The sequence below is a fragment of the Musa acuminata genome, chromosome BXJ1-2 (assembly GCF_036884655.1).
Source record: "Musa acuminata AAA Group cultivar baxijiao chromosome BXJ1-2, Cavendish_Baxijiao_AAA, whole genome shotgun sequence".
In the NCBI taxonomy this organism is placed as follows: Eukaryota; Viridiplantae; Streptophyta; class Magnoliopsida; order Zingiberales; family Musaceae; genus Musa; species Musa acuminata.
In genome coordinates, this window is record NC_088328.1 from 29,865,067 (window position 1) to 29,886,468 (window position 21,402).

The 21,402-nt window shown below is 39.1% G+C and overlaps 3 protein-coding genes across 3 annotated transcripts; 2 read left to right on the plus strand and 1 right to left on the minus strand.

Annotated features, from left to right (window-relative positions):
* Positions 1-1,550: 1,550 nt before the first annotated feature.
* Positions 1,551-5,942, plus strand: LOC135612090 (uncharacterized). Its single transcript, XM_065107890.1, has 7 exons — positions 1,551-2,154; positions 2,263-2,412; positions 2,602-2,684; positions 2,857-2,965; positions 3,064-3,096; positions 4,154-4,701; positions 5,379-5,942. The coding sequence occupies exons 1-7, from the start codon at positions 1,572-1,574 to the stop codon at positions 5,940-5,942; spliced, it is 2,070 nt and encodes a 689-aa protein (XP_064963962.1). The 5' UTR covers positions 1,551-1,571.
* A 625-nt stretch (positions 5,943-6,567) lies between these two features.
* LOC135608682 (uncharacterized) lies at positions 6,568-10,911 on the minus strand. Its single transcript, XM_065101707.1, has 5 exons — positions 10,693-10,911; positions 10,490-10,558; positions 7,068-7,164; positions 6,914-6,968; positions 6,568-6,817 (listed from the first exon to the last, which is right to left on the minus strand). Exons 1-5 carry the CDS (start codon positions 10,867-10,869, stop codon positions 6,703-6,705), a joined length of 513 nt encoding a protein of 170 aa, XP_064957779.1. The 5' UTR covers positions 10,870-10,911; the 3' UTR covers positions 6,568-6,702.
* Positions 10,912-17,113: 6,202 nt separating this feature from the next.
* LOC135608677 (uncharacterized) lies at positions 17,114-20,952 on the plus strand. The gene is made up of 6 exons (XM_065101706.1): positions 17,114-17,787; positions 17,930-18,079; positions 18,910-18,989; positions 19,097-19,338; positions 19,577-20,109; positions 20,202-20,952. Exons 1-4 carry the CDS (start codon positions 17,136-17,138, stop codon positions 19,271-19,273), a joined length of 1,059 nt encoding a protein of 352 aa, XP_064957778.1. The 5' UTR covers positions 17,114-17,135; the 3' UTR covers positions 19,274-19,338; positions 19,577-20,109; positions 20,202-20,952.
* The last annotated feature ends 450 nt before the right edge of the window (positions 20,953-21,402 follow it).

Genomic DNA, 21,402 nt, shown 5'->3' on the forward strand with positions numbered 1-21,402 from the left:
CCGACGTCTGGAGGAGATAAAGAGAACCCACAGAGACGCTCTGCAACTTTTTTAGTCCACAAAGAAGAATACGTGGATTTCTTCGCCCGGGGAACCAATACAGGCGGCGGCCACACACATACGACTGATGACATCGGCAAGTTTTAGCACGTATTGAACGCCCACCAGAAGCCGGTGGTGAACGACACCGAGAAAGAGGAGAGCGACGAGATCAGCTGGTCATTACGTTTGCGGAAAAGCTTTTCGAATTTGCATCGTGCAACGATGACAAAATCACAGCGGAGGAGCTGCGTAAGCGTACGCAGGACGCTATGGGGGCACCCTCAGCTGAGTCTGCCAGACGATGGGACGAACAGTCTGCCAGACGATGGGACGAACCGCCCTGGATCTTGGGCGCCCAAATAGGCCTTCCCGAGTACGTCAGGACGATCTTAAAGGTATCTCCACAGGATGCAACCTGCTTAGACGTCGATGGTAGAAGCGTTCTCCAAGTGGTCATCGATCGTAGAAACCATACGCGAGATTACTCTGAGACACAATACTATTTTATTAAGGGAAAAAATAGATTAAATATCTATAAAGATGACTATGAGATATAATCTTATTTCATTGTATTGTATCAAAAAAAGATTCATAAATAAAATATTTATAAAAAGATAAACTAAATTGACTAATGATTCTTGAAGAAGTTTCTTAAAAAGAATAATTTATTTTAAATATAATATATATATGAAGATTATATAAACTCCATATATTTGGTAACTTTAAATACGAATTATTTTGATAAATTGTTAATTGGATTTTTTTATATCACCCAAAAGACACCCACAGATGCATAATATATAAATGTAATTTTTGCTTGGCTCGCTAATTTAAGAAATTAACAAAAAAAAGTAGAAAGATTCGATCCTAAATAGAAGAATTATTATTTTAAAATAAATTTATTTATTGAGTAATGCATGGGCATAAAAGTCACCCATTGGATCGGAGGTGTTAAGGAGAAAGATTGAAGGGCCACTCCCCTTCCCAAGTAACACAGAAGATTCTAACTTGATTTACTATAGTTTGATAGTCTAACGATCATAAAAGAGGGTTGAGAAACATCGTACAAGATATCAAAAATAATCTTTAGAAAGACCTTGACGAAGGCATTGAGTGCGTGGAGTCTTCCTTTTTTTTATTTAAAGCCTTCAGCTTAATTAAGCAAAAAGTCGTCGTGTTGCCTACTTTTGCTTTTGTATAGAGAACGAAAGAACCAGACGTGAGGAAGGGGAGAATCGCCTTTTTGCACTTTAATACCGTTGGAATAATTACCAACCATTCCGATCTAAGTAATCTTTAGCCAGCTCGAGTAGAGAACCTGAAGTTATCCCCCAACGAGAAGCAAAGCTACTCGTCCAACTGGGAATGAGGAAGGTGGCGTCTGTCGGTCGATGGGGACCAACTCCATCACCTCGTCTCCTCCTCCCCGTAGCCATTATATATTTAGCGGTCGGTGAGAACGTAGCGAAAGGAGCAGCTCCCTTTCGTGTGTTTTGGATATGTCGGCTCCTTCCAGCATCCAAACGCTGATGCCTGCTGCAGATGCAGGCGCCGGATCAGGGACAAAAGTAGAAAAACAGCCGTCTGTCTCCGGGAAATCGCAGCCTGCAGATGGCGCAGGTGATGGTGGATCAGAGGAGCCACCGCATGCCCTGGACGTGGCACGCTTCCGCCGGCTGAACTCGCTCATCCACCGTGAGAACGTGGACGTGGACGAACTCCTGCATCTGGTGGAGCAGGATTACCACGTGAACCTCATGCTCGACCCCTTGCTCAGCTTCGTCATCGCCTGCAAGAAGCCCAAGCTCGCCTGCCGCCTCATCGACAAAATATCATCAAATGACATGCTCACGGCCTCCAACTACGACGGCTACACGGCGCTTCACGTAGCTGCCGCCATGGGCTACAAAGCAGTGGCCTCGGAGCTGATCCGCAGGGTGCCAGATCTCGTTCATGTGCGGAACCGGAAGCAGGAGATACCGCTACATAAGGCGGCCCTGTACGGGCTGCAGGACATGTTCTGGCTGCTGGTGGAAAAGAGCAGCTCACCGGAAGCCCGGAGGGAGGACGGCGCCACCATGCTGCACTGTGCCATCATGGGCAATGCGCCGGGCAAGTTGTCATTAATCACCACCCCTTCATCCTGTCGCTTTATCTAATATATATTATCCCTGATTTTGTCTCCAATGAATTTTAAATATATTATCTCGGTGCGTGCAGAGCTCGCATTGCAGATTGCAAGGTCTTATCCAGGTCAGATCACAAAAGTCGATCAGCATGGTGTAACCTCGTTGGATCTAATGTTGACCATTCCCGAGTTATTCCGAAGCCAAACTCCCCTTGACTTCTACGAATCCTTCCTATATGTCAGTAAGTGTTCCCAAACTCTAATTTTATTTTCCCCAAAAAGGTTATTAACAAAGTGCTCAGATCTGCTCCCAATCATTTGGATGGAACGAATTCCCATCCAAAATATCCATCAATATTGATGTTTATGTAACTCTCAACATCAAATAAAAAAGACAGCAAATTGAATGCTCATAATAGTTTTCACTTCAGTGGTTCCATCGGAAGAGGGCTGTGGCAAGACAAACGATAAAGATGCAGAAGAGGAAGCGAGAAGCTCTAACGATATTGTCTCGGTATGTGTGTGCTTCCCTATATATGAATCATTTTTAATTTACATGACAGATTAATTCCATAATTATGAATGTATATATATATATATATATATATATATATATATATATATTGTCCCATCTGCATTAATGTTTCTTAAACTGTAATATAAAGCGAGCCGAAGCCACAAAACAGGATGCACGACGTGACTACGAATCTCTGGAGAGGTCGAGAGGAATTCGTTCAAGATTCCCACCTCACTATGACACTCTCTTGGACCTATTGGAATTGATTTGCATCTTAGGTGCTCGCTTCTCTACCTACAACTTTTTACATCCATCTTAAAGTGAAAGCGTGTTGTCATCATATTATATTATGATTCATATTTTTTTGTCCATGCAGCCAGATGGAGCCTTTTCCACCTTCTAAAGCTGTGTAAGTTGTTATTGTTCTCAAAGAGTGCATGCATGGATGATGATATCTATACCAACCTTCCCAAAGTTTTTTTACATAACAAGTTTTATAGCACATTATTAATTTCCTAAACAAATTTATATTGGTGATTTTTTTTTTTTAAAAAGGATCTTTTGCTTTTCCCATATTTCCTAAAGGACATCCTCTATTTGTCATAATACCTAAAACATCTCCTGACAAGATAATTAGAGCGATATCTATGTTACACCGTATGGATTGATCCATAGGATAAGTCGATCTAATTATTTGATTAAAATATATTTTTTTTTAAAAAAAATAAATATATATTTATAATTTTTTTAGATAACAAAAAATTATATTTGACATGGGTTTCTCCCTAGAATAAATATTTGATTTTAACCGACACTATAAGTCTATTTAGCTTATTCAAAGCTACTAAGATTATTGATAAACACGGTAATCGATACTAAATCTTTTGCATGAGGGATTGAAGTACGAAAATTGATTCATATATTGTAACGTACACTCTAATTATCTTATCAAAGAATATTTTAAGGTTTATAACAAATAAGGCTATCTTTTGAAAAGTATTTAAGTGAGGATACCTCCTACGAAAAATCTAAAAATAATTTTTAAAAATAAAATTCATCCAACTTATTTTACATAAATGGCTTAATATTGTAGATTATTTGCGGTGGTCCGAAGATAATTTTTCATAGATGGTCTTATATATGCACTGGACTCGGTTGAATATATGCTACATAAGGAGATTGATGCGGAGCCAGCAACCTGTATTATTCAGCGTTGAACCCATAGGATACGTACGCGTGTGTACCTACCTACGCACGTGTGTTGCTAATAATAATAATTAATGAACTTTGTAATGCCACCCACATAATTGTTAAACGTTTTTTTTTTAAATAGTTTAAGCAACTTAAAAAATTTGTGATAGACTTTACAGGTAGATAGAGAGAGTTAGGATCGATAGCTGGTAATTAATAATGAGAACATGGGTTGGTTCTGACCTCTCTCTCAGACTTCAAAAAAATTCTCACAGTTTACCCTACCATGAAACGTTTGAAGGAGCTAAAGAGACGACATCAAGCAGCTTTGCAACTCATCGAGTGCTGCGCCCAACCAATCAACTTTGACCTTTTTGGGCTAATACATAAACCCGTTGGCGTTCGTCCTAATTATAACGAAGAATATCATTCTGGAGGGTTCTGGGAAGAGCCTGGATATCTCCCGCATGAAACACCAGTGTCACCAGAGTCTGAGAGGGCGACACCCTTGATCAAAGCTGCAGAGATTGGTCTTCACGAGTTCGTGGGCAAGATCCTGCAGGTGTGCCCACAGTCAGCAACCTATCTGGACGCCAAGAGCAGAAATGTTCTCCAAGTCGCAGTCAAGTATCGTCGCGAGGAGATTGTCAAGATCATAAGGGACATGAGAACCATTTTACCATCCTGGTTATTTTCCAGAATTCGCACCAAAACCGGGAACACCATCCTGCATCTTGCTTCGCGTGGAAGCCCAGATGTAGCAAAGGACGAGAAAGACGAACCAGATGCAATGCAACTGCATTACGATTTAGTATGGTTTGAGGTAAAGTTGCTAAACTTTTTTGCCCCCCTCCTCCAATTCTTTGACATGTTTCTCAAAAGTGTTATCCGTTCAATTCTTTGACATGCATTCTTTGTCGGTTGTGGGTTCTTTCATGCATTATACAAAATAACCAACAAATACTACTTTTGCCCTTCTCTCTTTGGTCCTTGTATCTTAGCGAGAACCAGGATCCAAAATGAGTAGATAGGAATCCAAATACTGATGGAATGACTTGACAAATAAATAATAAAAACCATTTTATTTGTGAAATAAACCTCTCTCTCTCTCTCTCTCTCTCTCTCTCTCTTATGAGAATAAATTAGGACTCATCTCAATCCTAAGCATAGATAATTAAACTATTTTCTTAACATCTCCTAAATCAATAAGACTCTTATATAGTTCCAATAATATTTCTTCCTTTGTTTCCTTACTGCTCCACACGATGCAACTCTTTAATTAAATAAGATGTGATTCTTATGGTGCTCTCTTGAGGATTAAAAACCAAACACACTACTTATTGCATTGGCAGATACGAAGATGTTTATACATGTATAAAATTTATTCCAAGATAGCAATGATAACCATGTGATGGTAGCGGCACAATTCGTGAAACGAATAGTAATCATCCTAAAGTTGCATATTGATCAAGTTGATTCGTAGCATTTATACGCATGCAGATGGTGCAATCAATTATTCCTAAAGAACTAGTGCATAGTCGAAATAAGCAAGGAAAGACAGCGCAAGAGCTCTTTACATCGAACCACAAACAGATGCGTAAGAGTTGCAAGAAACAACTAGTGGGGATTGCAAGGACATGTACAAGCGCTGTGGCAGCTGTGGTCTTCGCCATGAGCTCCTCCTTCTCCCACATCGACGATCCAAAAACTGGCGATTCACCCATGTTCAAGGCCTTGTCATACACATACGTGATCGGGTTGTCATTCGCTGCTACATCTCTGTTCTTGTTGCTGTCCCTCGTCAATTCATCGTACAAGGAGCAGCAGTTCCGCCGTGCCATCCCAACCAAGTTCTTCTTAGCCCGCCTCACATATAACATGGCGTTGGGGACTCTGTTGCTGGCCTTCACATTCAACACTTTCCTGCAGATATATGGCGTCGAGGGAGCAGAGGAAAAGCAGGAGATCACATTCATGCTGGAGATCATCGTCTGTCCAGTTCTCACTTGCCTCCTCCTCTTCTTTCCTGACGCCGTATTCGGTGCATTTCGTCGTTTTATTTGAAGTGTCTATAAGCATGCATCATCCCCACACATCTAACAAACAGCCAGCTTGATATAATAATTTCAAGTGTTCTTCCGATCTGCATTGTTGCGCGTGCTTTCGCCAGATTTGCGAGTTCTAGCAATTCAATAATCATAGATACGTTCAAGTACCAGCAGTTCTGAGTGCACAAAACTGGATGTCAATGTGTTTCGAGTTTGCGTGTGAAATTTTATGGTCGATATCTGACTTTTCAGTTGTCTTGGCTTGAATATTCAGATATTACACTATGCTTATGACTTTATTACAGTATAATTTTGGTGAACTATTTTAGAATACAATACGTAGAAGCTATATTCTGAAAAGAAAAGAAAAAAAAGCAATTTAATTTATTTAATATGTTTTAACTTGTTTGTTATTTTTATTTTTATGATGTCATATGCTGATCAAAATATAACCATCAACCAATGCGTTCAAGCTCACCTGCGCCACCAACTTTTTCGTTAGGCTCAGTGTGTACAAAGCAGAGGTTCACTCGAAGCATTCATATCGGATAACCAGTGATGCTATTCTTCTGCCCAACCTCGAGAAATTGTCCCGAGGGTGTATTTGCACTACTCGCATCTGCTTTCCCTGCGACACATCATTGACCATCTATCGAAGGATTATGGCCACTTCCTCTTCGGATATAGCCAGACAATTATATCGAATGACAACATTGCGACAAACTTGAAGGATTGTCTACTTAGCACGTATGTTTGTACCAGATACGGTTGCTTAATCATGTTGAATCCCTATTATTCTTCATAAAATGAAATCCCATTACATCTCGGTATTCTCCTGTTCCGAGGCAGCGGTTACAGTGGCCAAGTCCGCTTCCACCACAGACTTTGCACCTGCGGCAGGTCAATGGTTTTTCGGCACCAGCTCATCAGATGTAACATGACCGAAGCAAACCGTGTACGAACAAACGTATTAACTAGGTGACTCACCATTTAGGCCATTCTCCTTTAGGGAGCATGATCAGATCCAGGCAGTTCGTCCTGCCTGCATAAATCAAGTCATAGCATGAGAAATGAACGAAAAAGAGAGGTCGAAATCTGTTCTACTTGTGCAAGTATAGCATGGACGAAATATTTGAGAGACCTCTTCCTCGACAATACTGGCAATCAATTCTCCCACTACCATCACAGACCACACATGGCGGATCTGGTCTCTTCATTTTCTCTCTCCTAACATTTGACTGCAAGAAGGTAAAACAGAAAACTTGTTATATAAGCATAGGACTTGGTATCTTAAAAAATTTGTTGCAAGAAGACAAAAGTTATCCAGAATTTGGGTCTAAATCTAACTTCACTGCCTGTTCATTTCTCCAATATAGATCTCAAATCTATTTCAAGGCTTGAATATGTCAATGGATACTACTATCCGATCGTTGCGATCCTTCAAATACCATAACTCATGCTTTCCAAACTAAGATGTCAGACTCACTCCATATTGAGCCAACTACCACAAACACAATAACATGAACAGAAGAGAGAGAAAAAAGTCTTCTTTTGAAGGGTAGACAACTAGATGCATTATTTGATAGAAACCAAATACTTTATGGTGAGTATCTGCCACATCTAACCCAGAGATAACAACTACAAGTGTTGCTTTAAACACGTTATGTGTAACCAAATTTGGAACCCCATTCTTCTTCACGTTGACATCACAAAATCTAACAAATAAAATAATGTCATAGGAAACCCAGGAAAAAACTCTTCAAAAGAAACCAAGATTGTTGTGCCAATCACCACATGTCAGCACATTGGAAAGGATCATGCCAAAGAGATCCACATTTTCCAAATTAGACCATCCCAAAGTTGCTGATATATAACAGTAATTTTTTTACTAGTGTCAACTGGCATAGAGGCATGTTGACCAGCAAGGCACAGACTCATGCAATAAAAGAAAAAGTACCCACTTATGCCCCCATGCTAAAATATAGTGATTCTTGCAAGAGATACTCACAAGTCACTAAAGATAGCAGCAGATCAGATTTTTCCAGGTACCTGCTTCTGTGCGACCTCACTTAAACTGTGTTTGGATACCCTTAAATGGGTATGGGTATAGGTAGGTTCGGATAGCAAAGTAAATATTAATCCAGGTTTTTGATGAGTATGGGTTTTAATCATTGAGTACCCACTACCTGAATCCAAATGGGGGGTTTAGTAGATTTTTCACCTCATATTACTCAACACAATCTTTCCAATGCTTTAACCCTATCCTCTATTCTCGCTTAACCCAAAGCATATGATTTGTTTTACTTGTTGGATTATGCTACAGATTGGTCTTTGTTTGTCAATATATTAGTTGATAAGCACTTGACTGGATAGGTATATTGCCAACAAAAGGTGAGGTTTTACAGGCACCCCTTGCTCGTTTTTAGGCACCCACCAGCTTAACCTTCTTGGTTTAAGCAGGTCAGGTTTCTCCAGGATGCCCACACCTTTCTAACCAGCTTTAATCGAGTTTGACTACTCGTTATCAGGTTTGGGATGGGTCAGGTAGGAAAGTGGGTGCCTGAATCCAAATGGAATAGGTTCAAGTGAGAGAGTAGGTAGTTGATTAGAGAGCACAATGAAAGTTCAAGAGTACCCGACCCATTGCCATCCCCATGGGTCGTTAGTCATGGTCTATCAAATTAGCCAATATTTCCGATTGATATAACTGAAAAAAAAAGTGTTTCTATTGATATAAGCAACACTAGTTATAATAAGACAAGTTTCAAGTAAGACAACTAACATATTTAACGCACAGTTTCATGTAATCAATAACTGGCATAAAGTGTAACATTAACAAATACATGTTTAACGTCTATCGTTCCTTCATGTCCCTTCGACTTCATAGTAAAGCTTTTTAATTCCCCTTTTGCAAAAAAAAATAAAAAAATCCTTCATGTCAAATTCTTATAAAGATAAAGGTCATAAATGTCTTCATTAGACTTCCGTATGCGTCTAGTTGTGGTCTTGTTTGTTCTTTATACACCTTGAACAACAATTTTATCTAAATCAGGAATGAATTAGACCAGATAAACATACATGTAAACAGTTTGACATGATCTTAATACTCCGCCCAATCATATCAACATGCTTACATGATATTATATGTTGATTAAAAATTGGATCTGAGACTAGTGGAATGGAGGATAATCAAATAATAAAATTATTTTCCTCATGAAAGACAATAAAATTTGAATAGAGTCAAAGCATTGGACGATGATTTTGCATGCTTTTCTTTGACATAGAGCATCATTCAGATCAGAACTATTTGAAAGAAATAGGATGCAACAAACTCATGGTTAAAGACTGATCATGTTAAGAACTTAATGATCTGTTGGTGATCCCTTGAAAATATACATAAGATTCCAGTAACAGGTCTGAATTAATTGCAGCAGATTGTTCAGTTTTCTTCTAAATTGAAAGGCCGGCGCAATTGGATGTGGTAAAAGAAGAAAAGAGTTTAGGATTCTAAGTTTATAATCAATGCCAAAAATCTAAGAAAGGCATTGTTTTTACTTTTTACTCTTTTTTTTTTTCATTATACTGTATGTAGATGTTAAAAAATTTGAAGCTTACAAATTTTGTGAAAATCCCAAAAAAGCTCATATATTAAGTTCTGTGTATTGTTCATCTTTTATTGATTATCTTTTTTTTCACTTGGTTTTACCGTAAACAAATCCATGTTTTTCTATCTTTATCTAATCCGATAATAATTGTTATAAAATTTTAAAGTAACATGGTTACATAACTTCTAATGAGTGGTATTTAACTTGTTGAGAAGGGGGATCTATACTCTGAAAAAGGTTTAATGTGGGTCAAAGTGTCATTTGTCAAGAAAATTTGTGATGAACAATTTACTCATCAAACAGTTATTTTATAAGTGATAATCTGTTATAAGTAGTATGGCGTTAACAACGAGCTATTTTGTTATCGTTTGTGCTGTTAATCCATATCTCGTAATTGGGGTAAAAGTTCATACTATACAAACATTGTTATGCATCTACAAACATCGGTAAAAAATGATAGAAATCTGATAAAAATGGACAGCATATACATAGGGACATCACAAACAATCCCAGCAAAAAAGAGTGAAAATTTGTTGAATTTTCAAATCAATGTGGTAAGCTCCAATCAACAGAATTAACGAAACTTACCCAGAATCATATCATTGTTAAACTAATTTGCAGGTTTTGTGATTTGTTCAGTTGTGAAGGGATAGAAATAATAACGATAGCAATCCAAAATCTTATCGTTTAATTTTTGCCCTAGTAATCATCACATCTATGAGGTGTTCAAATTCAACTCAAAAAGGTCCAGATTTACATCAGAGATTCTCTAATTGCTATCGAATTTTATGAACATCAGGATTCAGCAGTTCTATTATGCCACAAACCTAAACATCGTAATGGCTTGTATAATCAATCATTCAAGGCACAACACGCCCAACACATACATGAGTATCTTTAGACAGAGGACTAATGAGGCCATAACCATGTAAACCACACGAGAGAATAGAAATCATACCAAGAAAGTGTCCTTACACAATCCTCCTGATCGAATAGCACTACTCACCTCGCTGTAAAAACCAGAGCCCTAGAGGTGTCACCTCGTTTTAGATCCGTAAAGATTCTCCTTTTACGTACTAAAAGCAAATCTCGACGAGAACACCACAGAATAAAGGCACAAATGGTTTAGGGAAAAGGAAAGGAAGCGCGATGGCGATTTACCTCCGTTCGGACGATCCAGGAAGGCTTGGAGACGGCCAGCCGCGAGGAGCCGTTTTCATAGCGTGGGAGGAAGACGCTCGACGAGGCGACGGAATCTCCCGGGGGCACCGGGAGGGCGGCGACGAAAGCTGTCATCGACGCGCCGTCCGATGCGCCGAGGCACGATATGGAGTGCATAAATGAGGCGGCGGAGTCGACTGATGGAAGATAAGCGTAGTCTTTATTTTTCTTAGTGGTAGACCTTTTCTTTATCCATCAATTATACCCAAAGAGTTAGCAATTTGTACGAAGAAAAATAAAACAGAAAGTGGATTTATTTGATCAAATTCTTTTATCCTCAGATTCTGTGTAGTGTTTCTGATTAGATTTACTAATCATATAAATTGATAGGGGTGATGATGGTTTGGTCCAAATAAAAATAAATCGATCCAAAATTAAAATCGAATTGCGTCAATGATTCAAGACATGTCCTATCAATTTATTTGCCGGTATGTATGCACTTTGTAGCAATACACTACTTGCAGAAAGCTGACAAATAACATAATTCTTGAAGGGAGAGGCCAAAAGGATAAAGCACAGTCACACAAATGAGGACTCAATGTCTTGGTTTAACAACAGCAGACTTCTATTCACAGCCACAATCCCCATTATGCTCTCATGAGATGATGTGTTAAGCCACGTAGCCACCGATGATTAGGCCGAGCCCACCAGCTCCGGCGGCGGAGTCAGCCACAGGAGTGGGGATCAGTCGAGGGGGTGGAGGGAGGGATTGTGCAGATGCCCTGCCGGTGGAGCTCCGCGAGCACCACCTCGGCGGATGGTGATTTGAGGCCGAGGGGAAGGGGGAGCCATGGCTTGCTCATCACATCTTTTATGGCACGATCGATCGCCTCTTCCACCTGCCATTCGAATCACAAGATGCAGAGAAGAGAAGACACTTCTGTAGTGCTTCGTAGCACAGGACAACTAGTATTAACATGTGGAATACAATGTACATTATACTTTAATGTGTTACTAATGCATGAAGAGCAGGAAGAGAAGAGTTCCGCCATATAAAATTTAAGATTGTCTTTTAATTGCTTGAGGTAGCAATGCAATCACAGTGATTGCTGATGGCTTTGTTGCTGGCCTTCACTTGCAGCATCTTCCTACAGATATATGGCGGGCAGACAACACATGAGAAGGACATCCTTCAACTTGTACTGGAGCTTGCCGTCTTCCCCACTGTCTTCTTTATTGTGCTCCTCTACCGTGGTGCCAATTTTGGTCCAACTTTTGCGTGTGGGTGTGACATTAAATTATATAATTCCAGAATTGTACTCGTATTTATTACGAGGCTCCTACGAATTGGACGTATTTTGACTTTTTCGATGTGAAATCTGAGTATGCTCAATATCTTGCGCTGCTGTTCGTATCATTAACAAGCAAGAAAAAAAAAATTCATGACTCTGATTCGGATAATTTTTGTTTTAATACCACTTGTTAAGAAATAAAAGGAAAGAAACTCAAATGCCAAAAAAAAAAAAAGAAGCAGAGCAACGATAAGAGTTCTGTTTACCAATAATTGGACCTTTCAAATCAACCTGGAGAAGAGGGAAGTTTCTTCGAACATTCTCAGAGATCCTTGAGGCCAAATATTCTTTGGCCAGACTGACAAAAAGTTCAACTAGTCATGACAAGAAACACTAATTAAAAAGATTCAATCTTTAATTCTCCTTAACATTCCACTACCTTGGCACTTTAGTCCTGCTCAAAGGAGGCGTGTCTCCAATGCCTAGTTGCAGCAGACGCTTGCAAGGCGCAGAACTCCTTGATCTTAGGGGCAAAAGAATCACCAAAGTAATCGCTGCCGAAGACTTTGGCAAAACAGGGCTCGCCCATCCTTTGCACAGCTCCGCAGCACCGTGGACTCAGATTAATTGTGCCCGTGGACTTGGAACGGAAGACGGAACGAGCGCATCCGCCAACGTAGCGTAGGGGGGACAAGCATGCTTCGACCTCCGGGTCGTGAGACACCGGCGACGGCACCATCCACCCATGCCCAAGACACAGCCACCGTGCTTCTCGGACGCACGGGAACAACTTAGGGTGCCAGGGATCTCCGGGGCTTCCAGCGATGAGAACCAAACCGCCATGCTCCCGAGGAGCAGTAGCAATAGTTGCAGTAGGGGTTCTTACGTTGAATTTGATAGGAAGAATGAATAGAGTTATCAGAGCAAGAGTAAGATAAAACTTTAATCTTCTATATTTCTCTAAAAAAAAATATTTATAATTTTAAAAATTTTATATTTTTTATGACCCAACATATGAGGCTTATATAGTCCCCAAAGATACGTTACATTAATTATATTTAAGATGAATCATTCTAAACCCTTTCAAGAATCAATAATTAATTTGACTTATTCTTCCGTAGATTTTTAATTTATTTTTTATTTTTAATATAATGAATCTTCCTCTTAATGCAATGAACCTTTTTTTTGATGAAATGAATCTCTTTATAATATTTGAATAAGTTTAATTCCAACATTCTCCCCCCTTAAATTTGTTCCATCTAACATGTTAAAGTTTCTTTCGAAGTTGTTGAATATATACCTCTTCTTCAAGAACTCCATTAAGAAATGCTGATTTGGCATCTATTTGTAAAATTTTTCATTTCATTTGAGCTGCTAAAGAGATAAGTAATCTTACCGTCTCTAGTCGAGCAACTGGAGCAAATACTTCTTCATAGTTAATCCCATATTATTGTTTATAACTCTTTGCAATCAATCGGGCCTTGTATTTCTCCACATCTGCTTTTGTATTTCTTTTTATTTTGAAGATCCACTTAACATTGATAGCTTGGTGGTCTTCTGGAAGTGTAGTAAGTTCCCATGTATTATTTTTGTTAATGGAATGAATCTCTTCATTCATAGCTTGTCATTTTTCATCTCTATAAGCTTCTTCGAAGGTTAATGAATCATATCATGCAAAAAGATAAAATAAAGAAAGTTCATTATTGTTGGTATCAATTCTTCGAGTCACATCATATAGTTCCTGAATCAGTCTTGTCCTTCTTATAATTGGACTTCTTGAATCATGTGACTTAGCTGATCTAGGTGATGATTCCGACAAAACAACTTCAGTGCTTGCTTGTATTATAGTTTCTGAAGCTATAGCTTTCTTGACCTTCTTATAATTGGACTTCGGTGCTTGCTTGTATTATATCTTCTTCTGAAGCTATAGCTTTCTTATACTGCTCATCACTTTTTCAATTCCAAATATGTTGTTCATCAAACTCAACACCTTTAGACATCATAACTTTATTTGTGATAGGATTATAGAGTTTGTAACCACTAGAATTTTATGGATAACCTAGCAAAATGTATTTCTAATTTTTATCTTTCAATTTTATTCTCTTTTCTTTTGGTATCTTGGCAAATGTAATACTTCCAAAAATTCTCAAATGATCAACTCTTGGTTTTTGTAAGCTTCATGCTTCTTCTAGTGTAACATTATTAATTCATTTTGTCAAAAACCTGTTAAGCAAATAAACTGCACAAGCAATCGCATCTCCCCAAAATTCTTTGAGAATTTTTCTTTCCTTTAACATGCAACGGACCATGTTAAGGATAATCCTATTTTTTTCTTTCTGAGACACCGTTTTGTTGAGGTGTGTATGCTATGGTGAATTAATGTAGAATTCCATTATTTCTACAAAACATTTAAATTCATTTGATATATATTCACCACCCCTATCTGTTCTTAAACATTTAATCTTACAAGTTTGTCTTTCAACCAAATCTTTAAATTCTTTAAATTTGCTTAAAACTTCTTTCTTTTCTTTTAACATGTAAACCTAAGTTTTACCACTATAATCATCAGTGAAGGTAAGAAAATACCTGCTTCCTCCAAGTGATACTGGATTGATAGGGCCACAAACATCTGACACATACTTCACATAATTTTAACAGGCGATCAATTTTTGGTATTCCTGTCACTATATTATACTTCTCTAGAAGTTTCAAAGCCTTAAAATTTAAGTGACCATATCTAGAATGCCAAAGTGTAGAAATATCCTCAATATCAACTTTAAAACAATTTGATTAATCAAAAATACTTAAATGCAAAGGAAATATTCTATTCTTTATCATTTTCATATGTGATATCAATATTTTATTCTTGTCATGAGAGAGTCATATCTTTTATCTCAACATCATAACCTTTTTCAAACAATTGTTCCAAGTTTACTTGGTTTTGAGACAAATCACCAAATGTAATGTTCCCGGAATAACTTGTATCCATTTCTGAAAATAGCTCTTTGATACCACACATGTAATTTGAGGCTCATGTATCTAGATATTATGCCATAGACTAATTCTCTTTCAAATTATCATAACTCATTAGTAAAATTTGATTTTCGTTCTTTTCTTCCTCAACAAAATTTGTCTTATCACCTTGATTATTAGGATTATAATAACATTCATAAGAGTAATGTCTATACATTTTACAAATATAGCATTGTATTTCAGACCTTTTAAAGTTTTTGCCATGTCCACGGCCTCGGCCATATCCTCAACCATAACCTTGGCCTCTTTGGCTAGAATTTTCTCCATCATCTTCATTGTTTAGAGATTCTCGATTAGTCTGATTTTTGCCTCATCTTCCTTTTTGTCCTTATCTTCTTCCTATTTGAAAATTTGATTTACTTTTATTTTCAAGAGCAAGCTTAGCTTGTAGTGCTTGCTCCATAGTTTTGTCTTCTCCTCTTTTTGTAATTCTTTATTCATGAACTTGAAGGGAACCATAAGTTCTTTTAAAGATTTTTTTTTTCAAATCTTTAGATTCTTTCGCAATAGCAATAAAATCATATTTTGGATCTAGAGATCTTAGTATTTTTTCTATTACTCTATCGTTCACCATTTCGTCTCATTTGATGAACAATAGAAATGATTTTTGAGAAGTAATCAGAAATAGTTTTAGAAGTAACTTGTTGTAATTTTTCAAACTCAGCTCGTAAAACTTGTAAACGAAGTTTTTTTATCTTATCAACACCACCGAATGCTTTTTGAAGTATTTCCCAAGCTTCCTTTGAAGTATTTGCTGGAGTGATGATCTCAAATATTATATCATCAAGCCCTTGGTAAATCGTGAACAAAGTCTTTTTCTCCTTCTTCTTTCTTTTTTTGAGTTGTTTTCTTCCTTCTGTATTCATTGCTCCTTCTTCTGCTGGACTTGGTTCAGCAAATTCATCTTTTATAAACTCCCATACAACTTGGGAGCCTAGAAGAACCTTCATTTGAATGCACCATATATCATAATTTTTTTTTGTCAATCTGGAGATATGGAGTTGGATGGTACTTGAGGAAGAGGTCATAGCTTAACCTATGCTCTGATACCAAATGTTGAACTTGATAGGAAGAAATGATAGAGTTATCAAATAGAGGAAGAGTAGGACAAAATTCAATCTTCTATATTTTTCTTAAGAAAACTCTTTACAATTTCATAAACTCTATATCTTTCATGATCCAACATATAAGGTTTATATAATCCCCAAAAATACATTACATTAATTGTATTCAAGATGAATCATTCTCTTTTAAGAGACCATTTCAAGAACCAATAACCAATTTAACTTATCTTTCCATAGACTTTTAATTTATTTTTTGATGTAATGAATCTCCTTAATCTATCTCTTGATGCAATAAACATTTCTTTTGATGAAATGAATTCTTTTATAACATTTGAACAAGTTTAATTCCAACATCTTGTAGTTTCTTCGTGCTGCTACCAAACGCAGCATTAGTTGGTGGTGAAGATATACATACCATCAAAAGAGGAGATTGATGGTATAATATGGTGATATGATTGTTAAGAATTGATCGTCCGTCGAAATTATGTGAAGTATATGTCATACGAAAGTAAGAAAAAAAATATTTTAAACTAAGAAGAATAAAAAAAATGACATCAACTTAATATGGTACACTTAAATGTTTGTGACCCTAGGAAGGAAGCAAATATTTTCTTAAGTAAACTTAGGTTTATATGTTAAAAGAAAAGAAAGAAGTTGTAGGCAAATACAAAGAATTTAAAATTTTGATTGAAAGAGAAAGTGATTGTAAGATTAAATATTTAATAACAGATAGAAGTAGTGAATATATACTAAATAAATTAAAAAAAATTAAAATTATCAATCATTGGAATAATTACCAATCATTACGATCTAAGTAATCTTTAGCCAGCTCGACTAGAGAATCTGAAGCTATGCCCCGTCAAGAAGCAAAGCTACTCAATCAACTGGAAACGAGGAAGGTGGCGTCTGTCGGTCGATGGGGACCAACTTCATCACCTCGTCTCCTCCTCCCCGTAGCCATTATATATTTAGTGGTCGGTGAGATCGTAGCGAAAGCAGAGGCTCCCTTTGGCGTGTTTTGGATATGGCGGCTCCTTCCAGCATCCAAACGCTGATGCCTGCTGCTGATGCAGGCGCCGGATCAGGGAGACAAATAGAGAAACAGCCCTGGACGTTGCAGCCTGCAGATGGCGCAGGTGATGGTGGACCAGAGGAGCCACCGCATGTCCTGGACTTGGCAGGTTTCCACCCGCTGAACCCTACGACGTCGCAGCCTGCAGATGGTGCAGGTGTTGGTGGATCAGAGGAGCCACCGCATGCCCTGGACGTGGCACGCTTCCGCCGGCTGAACTCGCTCATCCACTGTGAGAACGTGGCCGTGGACAAACTCCTGCATCTAGTGAGGCAGGATTACCACGTGAACCTCATGCTCGACCCCTTGCTCAGCTTTGTCATCGCCTACAAGAAGCCCAAGCTCATCAACCAAGTATCAGATGCCATGCTCACGGCCACCAACTACGACGGCGCCACAGCGCTTCACGTAGCTGCCGCCATGGACGACAAAGAAGTGGCCTTGAAGCTGATCGGCAGGGTGCCAGATCTCGTTCATATGCCGAACGTGAAACAGGAGATACCGCTACATAAGGCGGCCCTGTACGGGCTGCAGGACATGTTCTGGCTGCTGGTGGAAAAGAACAGCTCACCGGAAGCCCGGAGGGAGGACGGCGCCACCATGCTGCACTGTGCCATCATGGGCAACGCGCCGGGTAAGCGATCATCACCAGTTTCGTTGGTCTGGCGCTGGCCAGCTGCCTTTATCTTGTTTTTATCCTATTTATTTGAAGTGTTATATGTTGATCATGCTGCTTCCGCATCTTTGCTGTGATCAAGGTGAGTGAGTCGATGCAGGGCTTGCACTGGAGATTGCAGAGCGTTTTCCATTGCTGATCACATCTCGGAATACTACGGCGGTGACCCCGTTGCAGCTGATGGTGACCGTTCCGGGGTTATTCCGAAGCCAAATGGTACTTGGCGGCTTCGAGTCCATCCTCCATTACTGTAAGTGCTGCCCCGCCTCTTCCTTCAACTTCCCAGCGCCCCGCCCTCCCCCCTGTTTCTCTATTTCTTTCACTACATTTCCTACCAACGACTACCTTGATTTAGCGATCGTTCGACGTCCAAATTTATGGAGTAGGGGTGTTTTTATTCTCATTATCAGAACACATATACCCTTGATTTTTTTGGATTTATTATATGGTTTTGTGTTAAACCGATTCAAATCTAATCGGTCGAGTCTGGTTTGCTCTCTGTTCTTTATTCTTTCACATGTCTCCTCCTCCTTCCCTCAATTCGCCCTTTTGTTGTCACCCTTTATCCCTTATTCTTTCTTCTTCAAGGAGGAGGAGAGGAAGCGACACAAGGTTGACCGGTTCATCGAACCGGTTCCCTCATCCAAACTGGTTTAGTGAATCATTTCAAAAAGTTTGAAACGAAATTAATTGGAATAGGAGGATAAAGTTAGAATTTACCAAAAAAAAAACATTCCTAAATAATTTCTGAATAGAGGAGCGTGATAGAAACCAATTACTAATAATCTTTTAGGTGAATTATTATTATTACTATTATTATTATTATTATATATATATATATATATATATATATATAATATGATGTAACCGAATAATTGACTTAGTAACTTCATTGAACTTGGATCATTGATCTGAATAATTAAGTTTAAATTAATAATAATACACTCATCAAATCTCTATAAATTAATCTTAGTATTTGTCTACTTTTAATTTTCGATGTGAAGTAAAATTATAATTGTTCTGAGAAAAATATAGTTATGATGAAACTTAAACATCAAGCATTTTGATTTTACATTTCAGTTATTCCTTTGGAGAAGGACTCACACAGGACTCGTCGAAGAGATGAAGAGGAGGCAGGTGGAAGCTCCAACGATGCCGGTGTATGTGATTCAAATCATCAACATCTTTTCCATCACAATATCAATAGTCCACTATTGTCTCCCTGATTTGTTTCTCACTTTGGCGTCTACATGTATATAATCTCAAGCAAGCTGAAGCCACAGAGCAAGATGACCACGAATATTTCGGGAGGCATAGAACAATTCGTTCAAGATTTCCAACTTGCCGCTGTACTCTCGTTAACATATTAGTCATCCCAGGCACTCCTACTAGCTTCTCTGTCTACAATTTTTGTAGTCATCCATGTTCTGTTTCATTACGCTGATGTTTTCCGTTTTGTCCTTGCAGTCAAACGGGTTCGTCTGTTTCTCTTCATCATTTTAAAGACCTGTGAGTAATTGTTCCCAAACAGTACATTGATGATATTTAGAGCCATGTCCTACTGTTTCATTACGAGTTTTAGCAAATTAGGAAAGAACTATAGAAAAGGCTTCTTGTAATTTAGTTCTCCAAAACCAAGTAGTTTACATGATGGATAATTATAGCTTATTTGCGGAAAAACATAAATGGGACGATCATGTCGCTGACTTCTTCTGATGTTAATTTGGAGATGCAATGCGTTATGCAGTGTACCCTCGAACCCGACATCTGGAGAAGATTAAGAGAACCCATAGAAAAGCCTTGGAACTCATCGAATTTTTAGCCCGCGACCCGAGAAACATGGAGTTCTACGTGCTGGGAAGAAAACAAGGTGACGGCGGAGCTCCTGCAGCAGGCTTTCGAGAAAGAGGTGAGCGACAAGATCAACTTAACGCACCGGCTGCGTCTACCAGAAGATGGAACGAGCCACCCTTGATCTTGGGTGCACAAATGGGCATTCCCGAGTTCGTCAGTACGATCTTACGAATGTGTCCGCAGGCAGCTACGTACCTGGACACCCGTGGCCGAAGCGTTCTCCAAGTAGCAATAGAGCATGGTAACCGAGAGATTGTGAGAACTATACGTGAGATGACTCAGGGGAAGAATCCCATACTACCATTCTGGCTACTGTCCCGCGTCGACAAAAGGACCGGAAGAACTATCCTGCACTTGGCTTCGGCAAATGCCCCCGAGCATAACCAAGATGCTCTACAATTGCAAGATGAATTAAGATGGTTTGAGGTCAAGTCCCTAACTACATTAACTACAAATAAAATCTTTACATTCTCGGAATTGCCTACTAAATTTGATCGTTTTCTGACATTTTTATGCAGACGGTGAGAGATATGGTTCCTAAGGAATTAGTGTAGAGTCGAAACGCGCAAGAGATGACCGCAGAAGAGATGTTTACTCTTGAGTCACCAAGCTTTGCTCAAGAATTGCAAGGTTCAACTAATGGAAACGGGCAGGATGTGTTCAGGGCTGGTCGCAGCTGTAGTGTTCGCGTCGAGCTTCTCAGTCCCCGGCGATAAGGACCCAGCCACCGGCAACTCGGTTTACTACGGTAGGGGCTTTTAAGGTCTTCTCACACACGTACGTGTTTGGGCTTTCATGCGCCGCGACATCTCTGGTGTTGTTCTTATCCCTCGCCATGTCACCTTACAAGGAACAGCAGTTCCGTCGTATCATCCCAATCAAATACTTCTTTGCCCGCTCGTCGTTTGGGTTGGCGATGTTGTATTTTCTGGTGGCGTTCACCTGCAACATCTACCTACAGTTATTTGGCTGGCAGAAGACGAAGTCGAAGGACTCGATTCCATTCGTATTGGAGCTCACCGTCTTCCCTGTCATCTGTTTCCTAGTGTTGTTTCTTTCGTGGCTTCACCTTCGATCTATCTTTCCTTTTTCGTTCTTGGCGTTGAGTCAACAAGCATGATCGTCCACATCTTTGGAATCTGCAGCTTCACGATGTGCGTGGGTTATACCTATTACGGTATGCCACCTGTACTAGGGGTATGTGGCGGTAGTTGTCATTGGACAGTTAAATATCTTGTGTGTACAAGCAGCGACAAAGGCATGTGGTGTATGGACGCTATTTGATTGCAACTTTAATGTGGTTTTTTATCTTCTATCTACGATTAGATGATGTCTGTGCAACTGTAGACAACAGAGCTGGTCACCAATAATGGTGATGGCCCTCTCTATTGTTTTTGACGAAGTCAATATGACATAACTGTTGATCGGATCTCACCCTGTATTGTAATGTAATGTATACTGTCACATGTCGAGTGACAGATTTCCCCTATCGCATGCAAATTGCAGTGAGATGTCTGGACGTCATTTCGTTTCCCCAGAGACCGGCTAGAAGATAGGCTCGAGTCTTATTGAATCTTCTGTGACAATCACATAGTCCAAATCGTACAGTTTTGGCCCACCAAAGTTTGCACAGGCTCCTTAGCAGCATGCATCCATTGACTGGAGTCAATAAGAAACATTTAAGAAAAGATAGAAACAGATGTATCGTGGTCCAAAGAG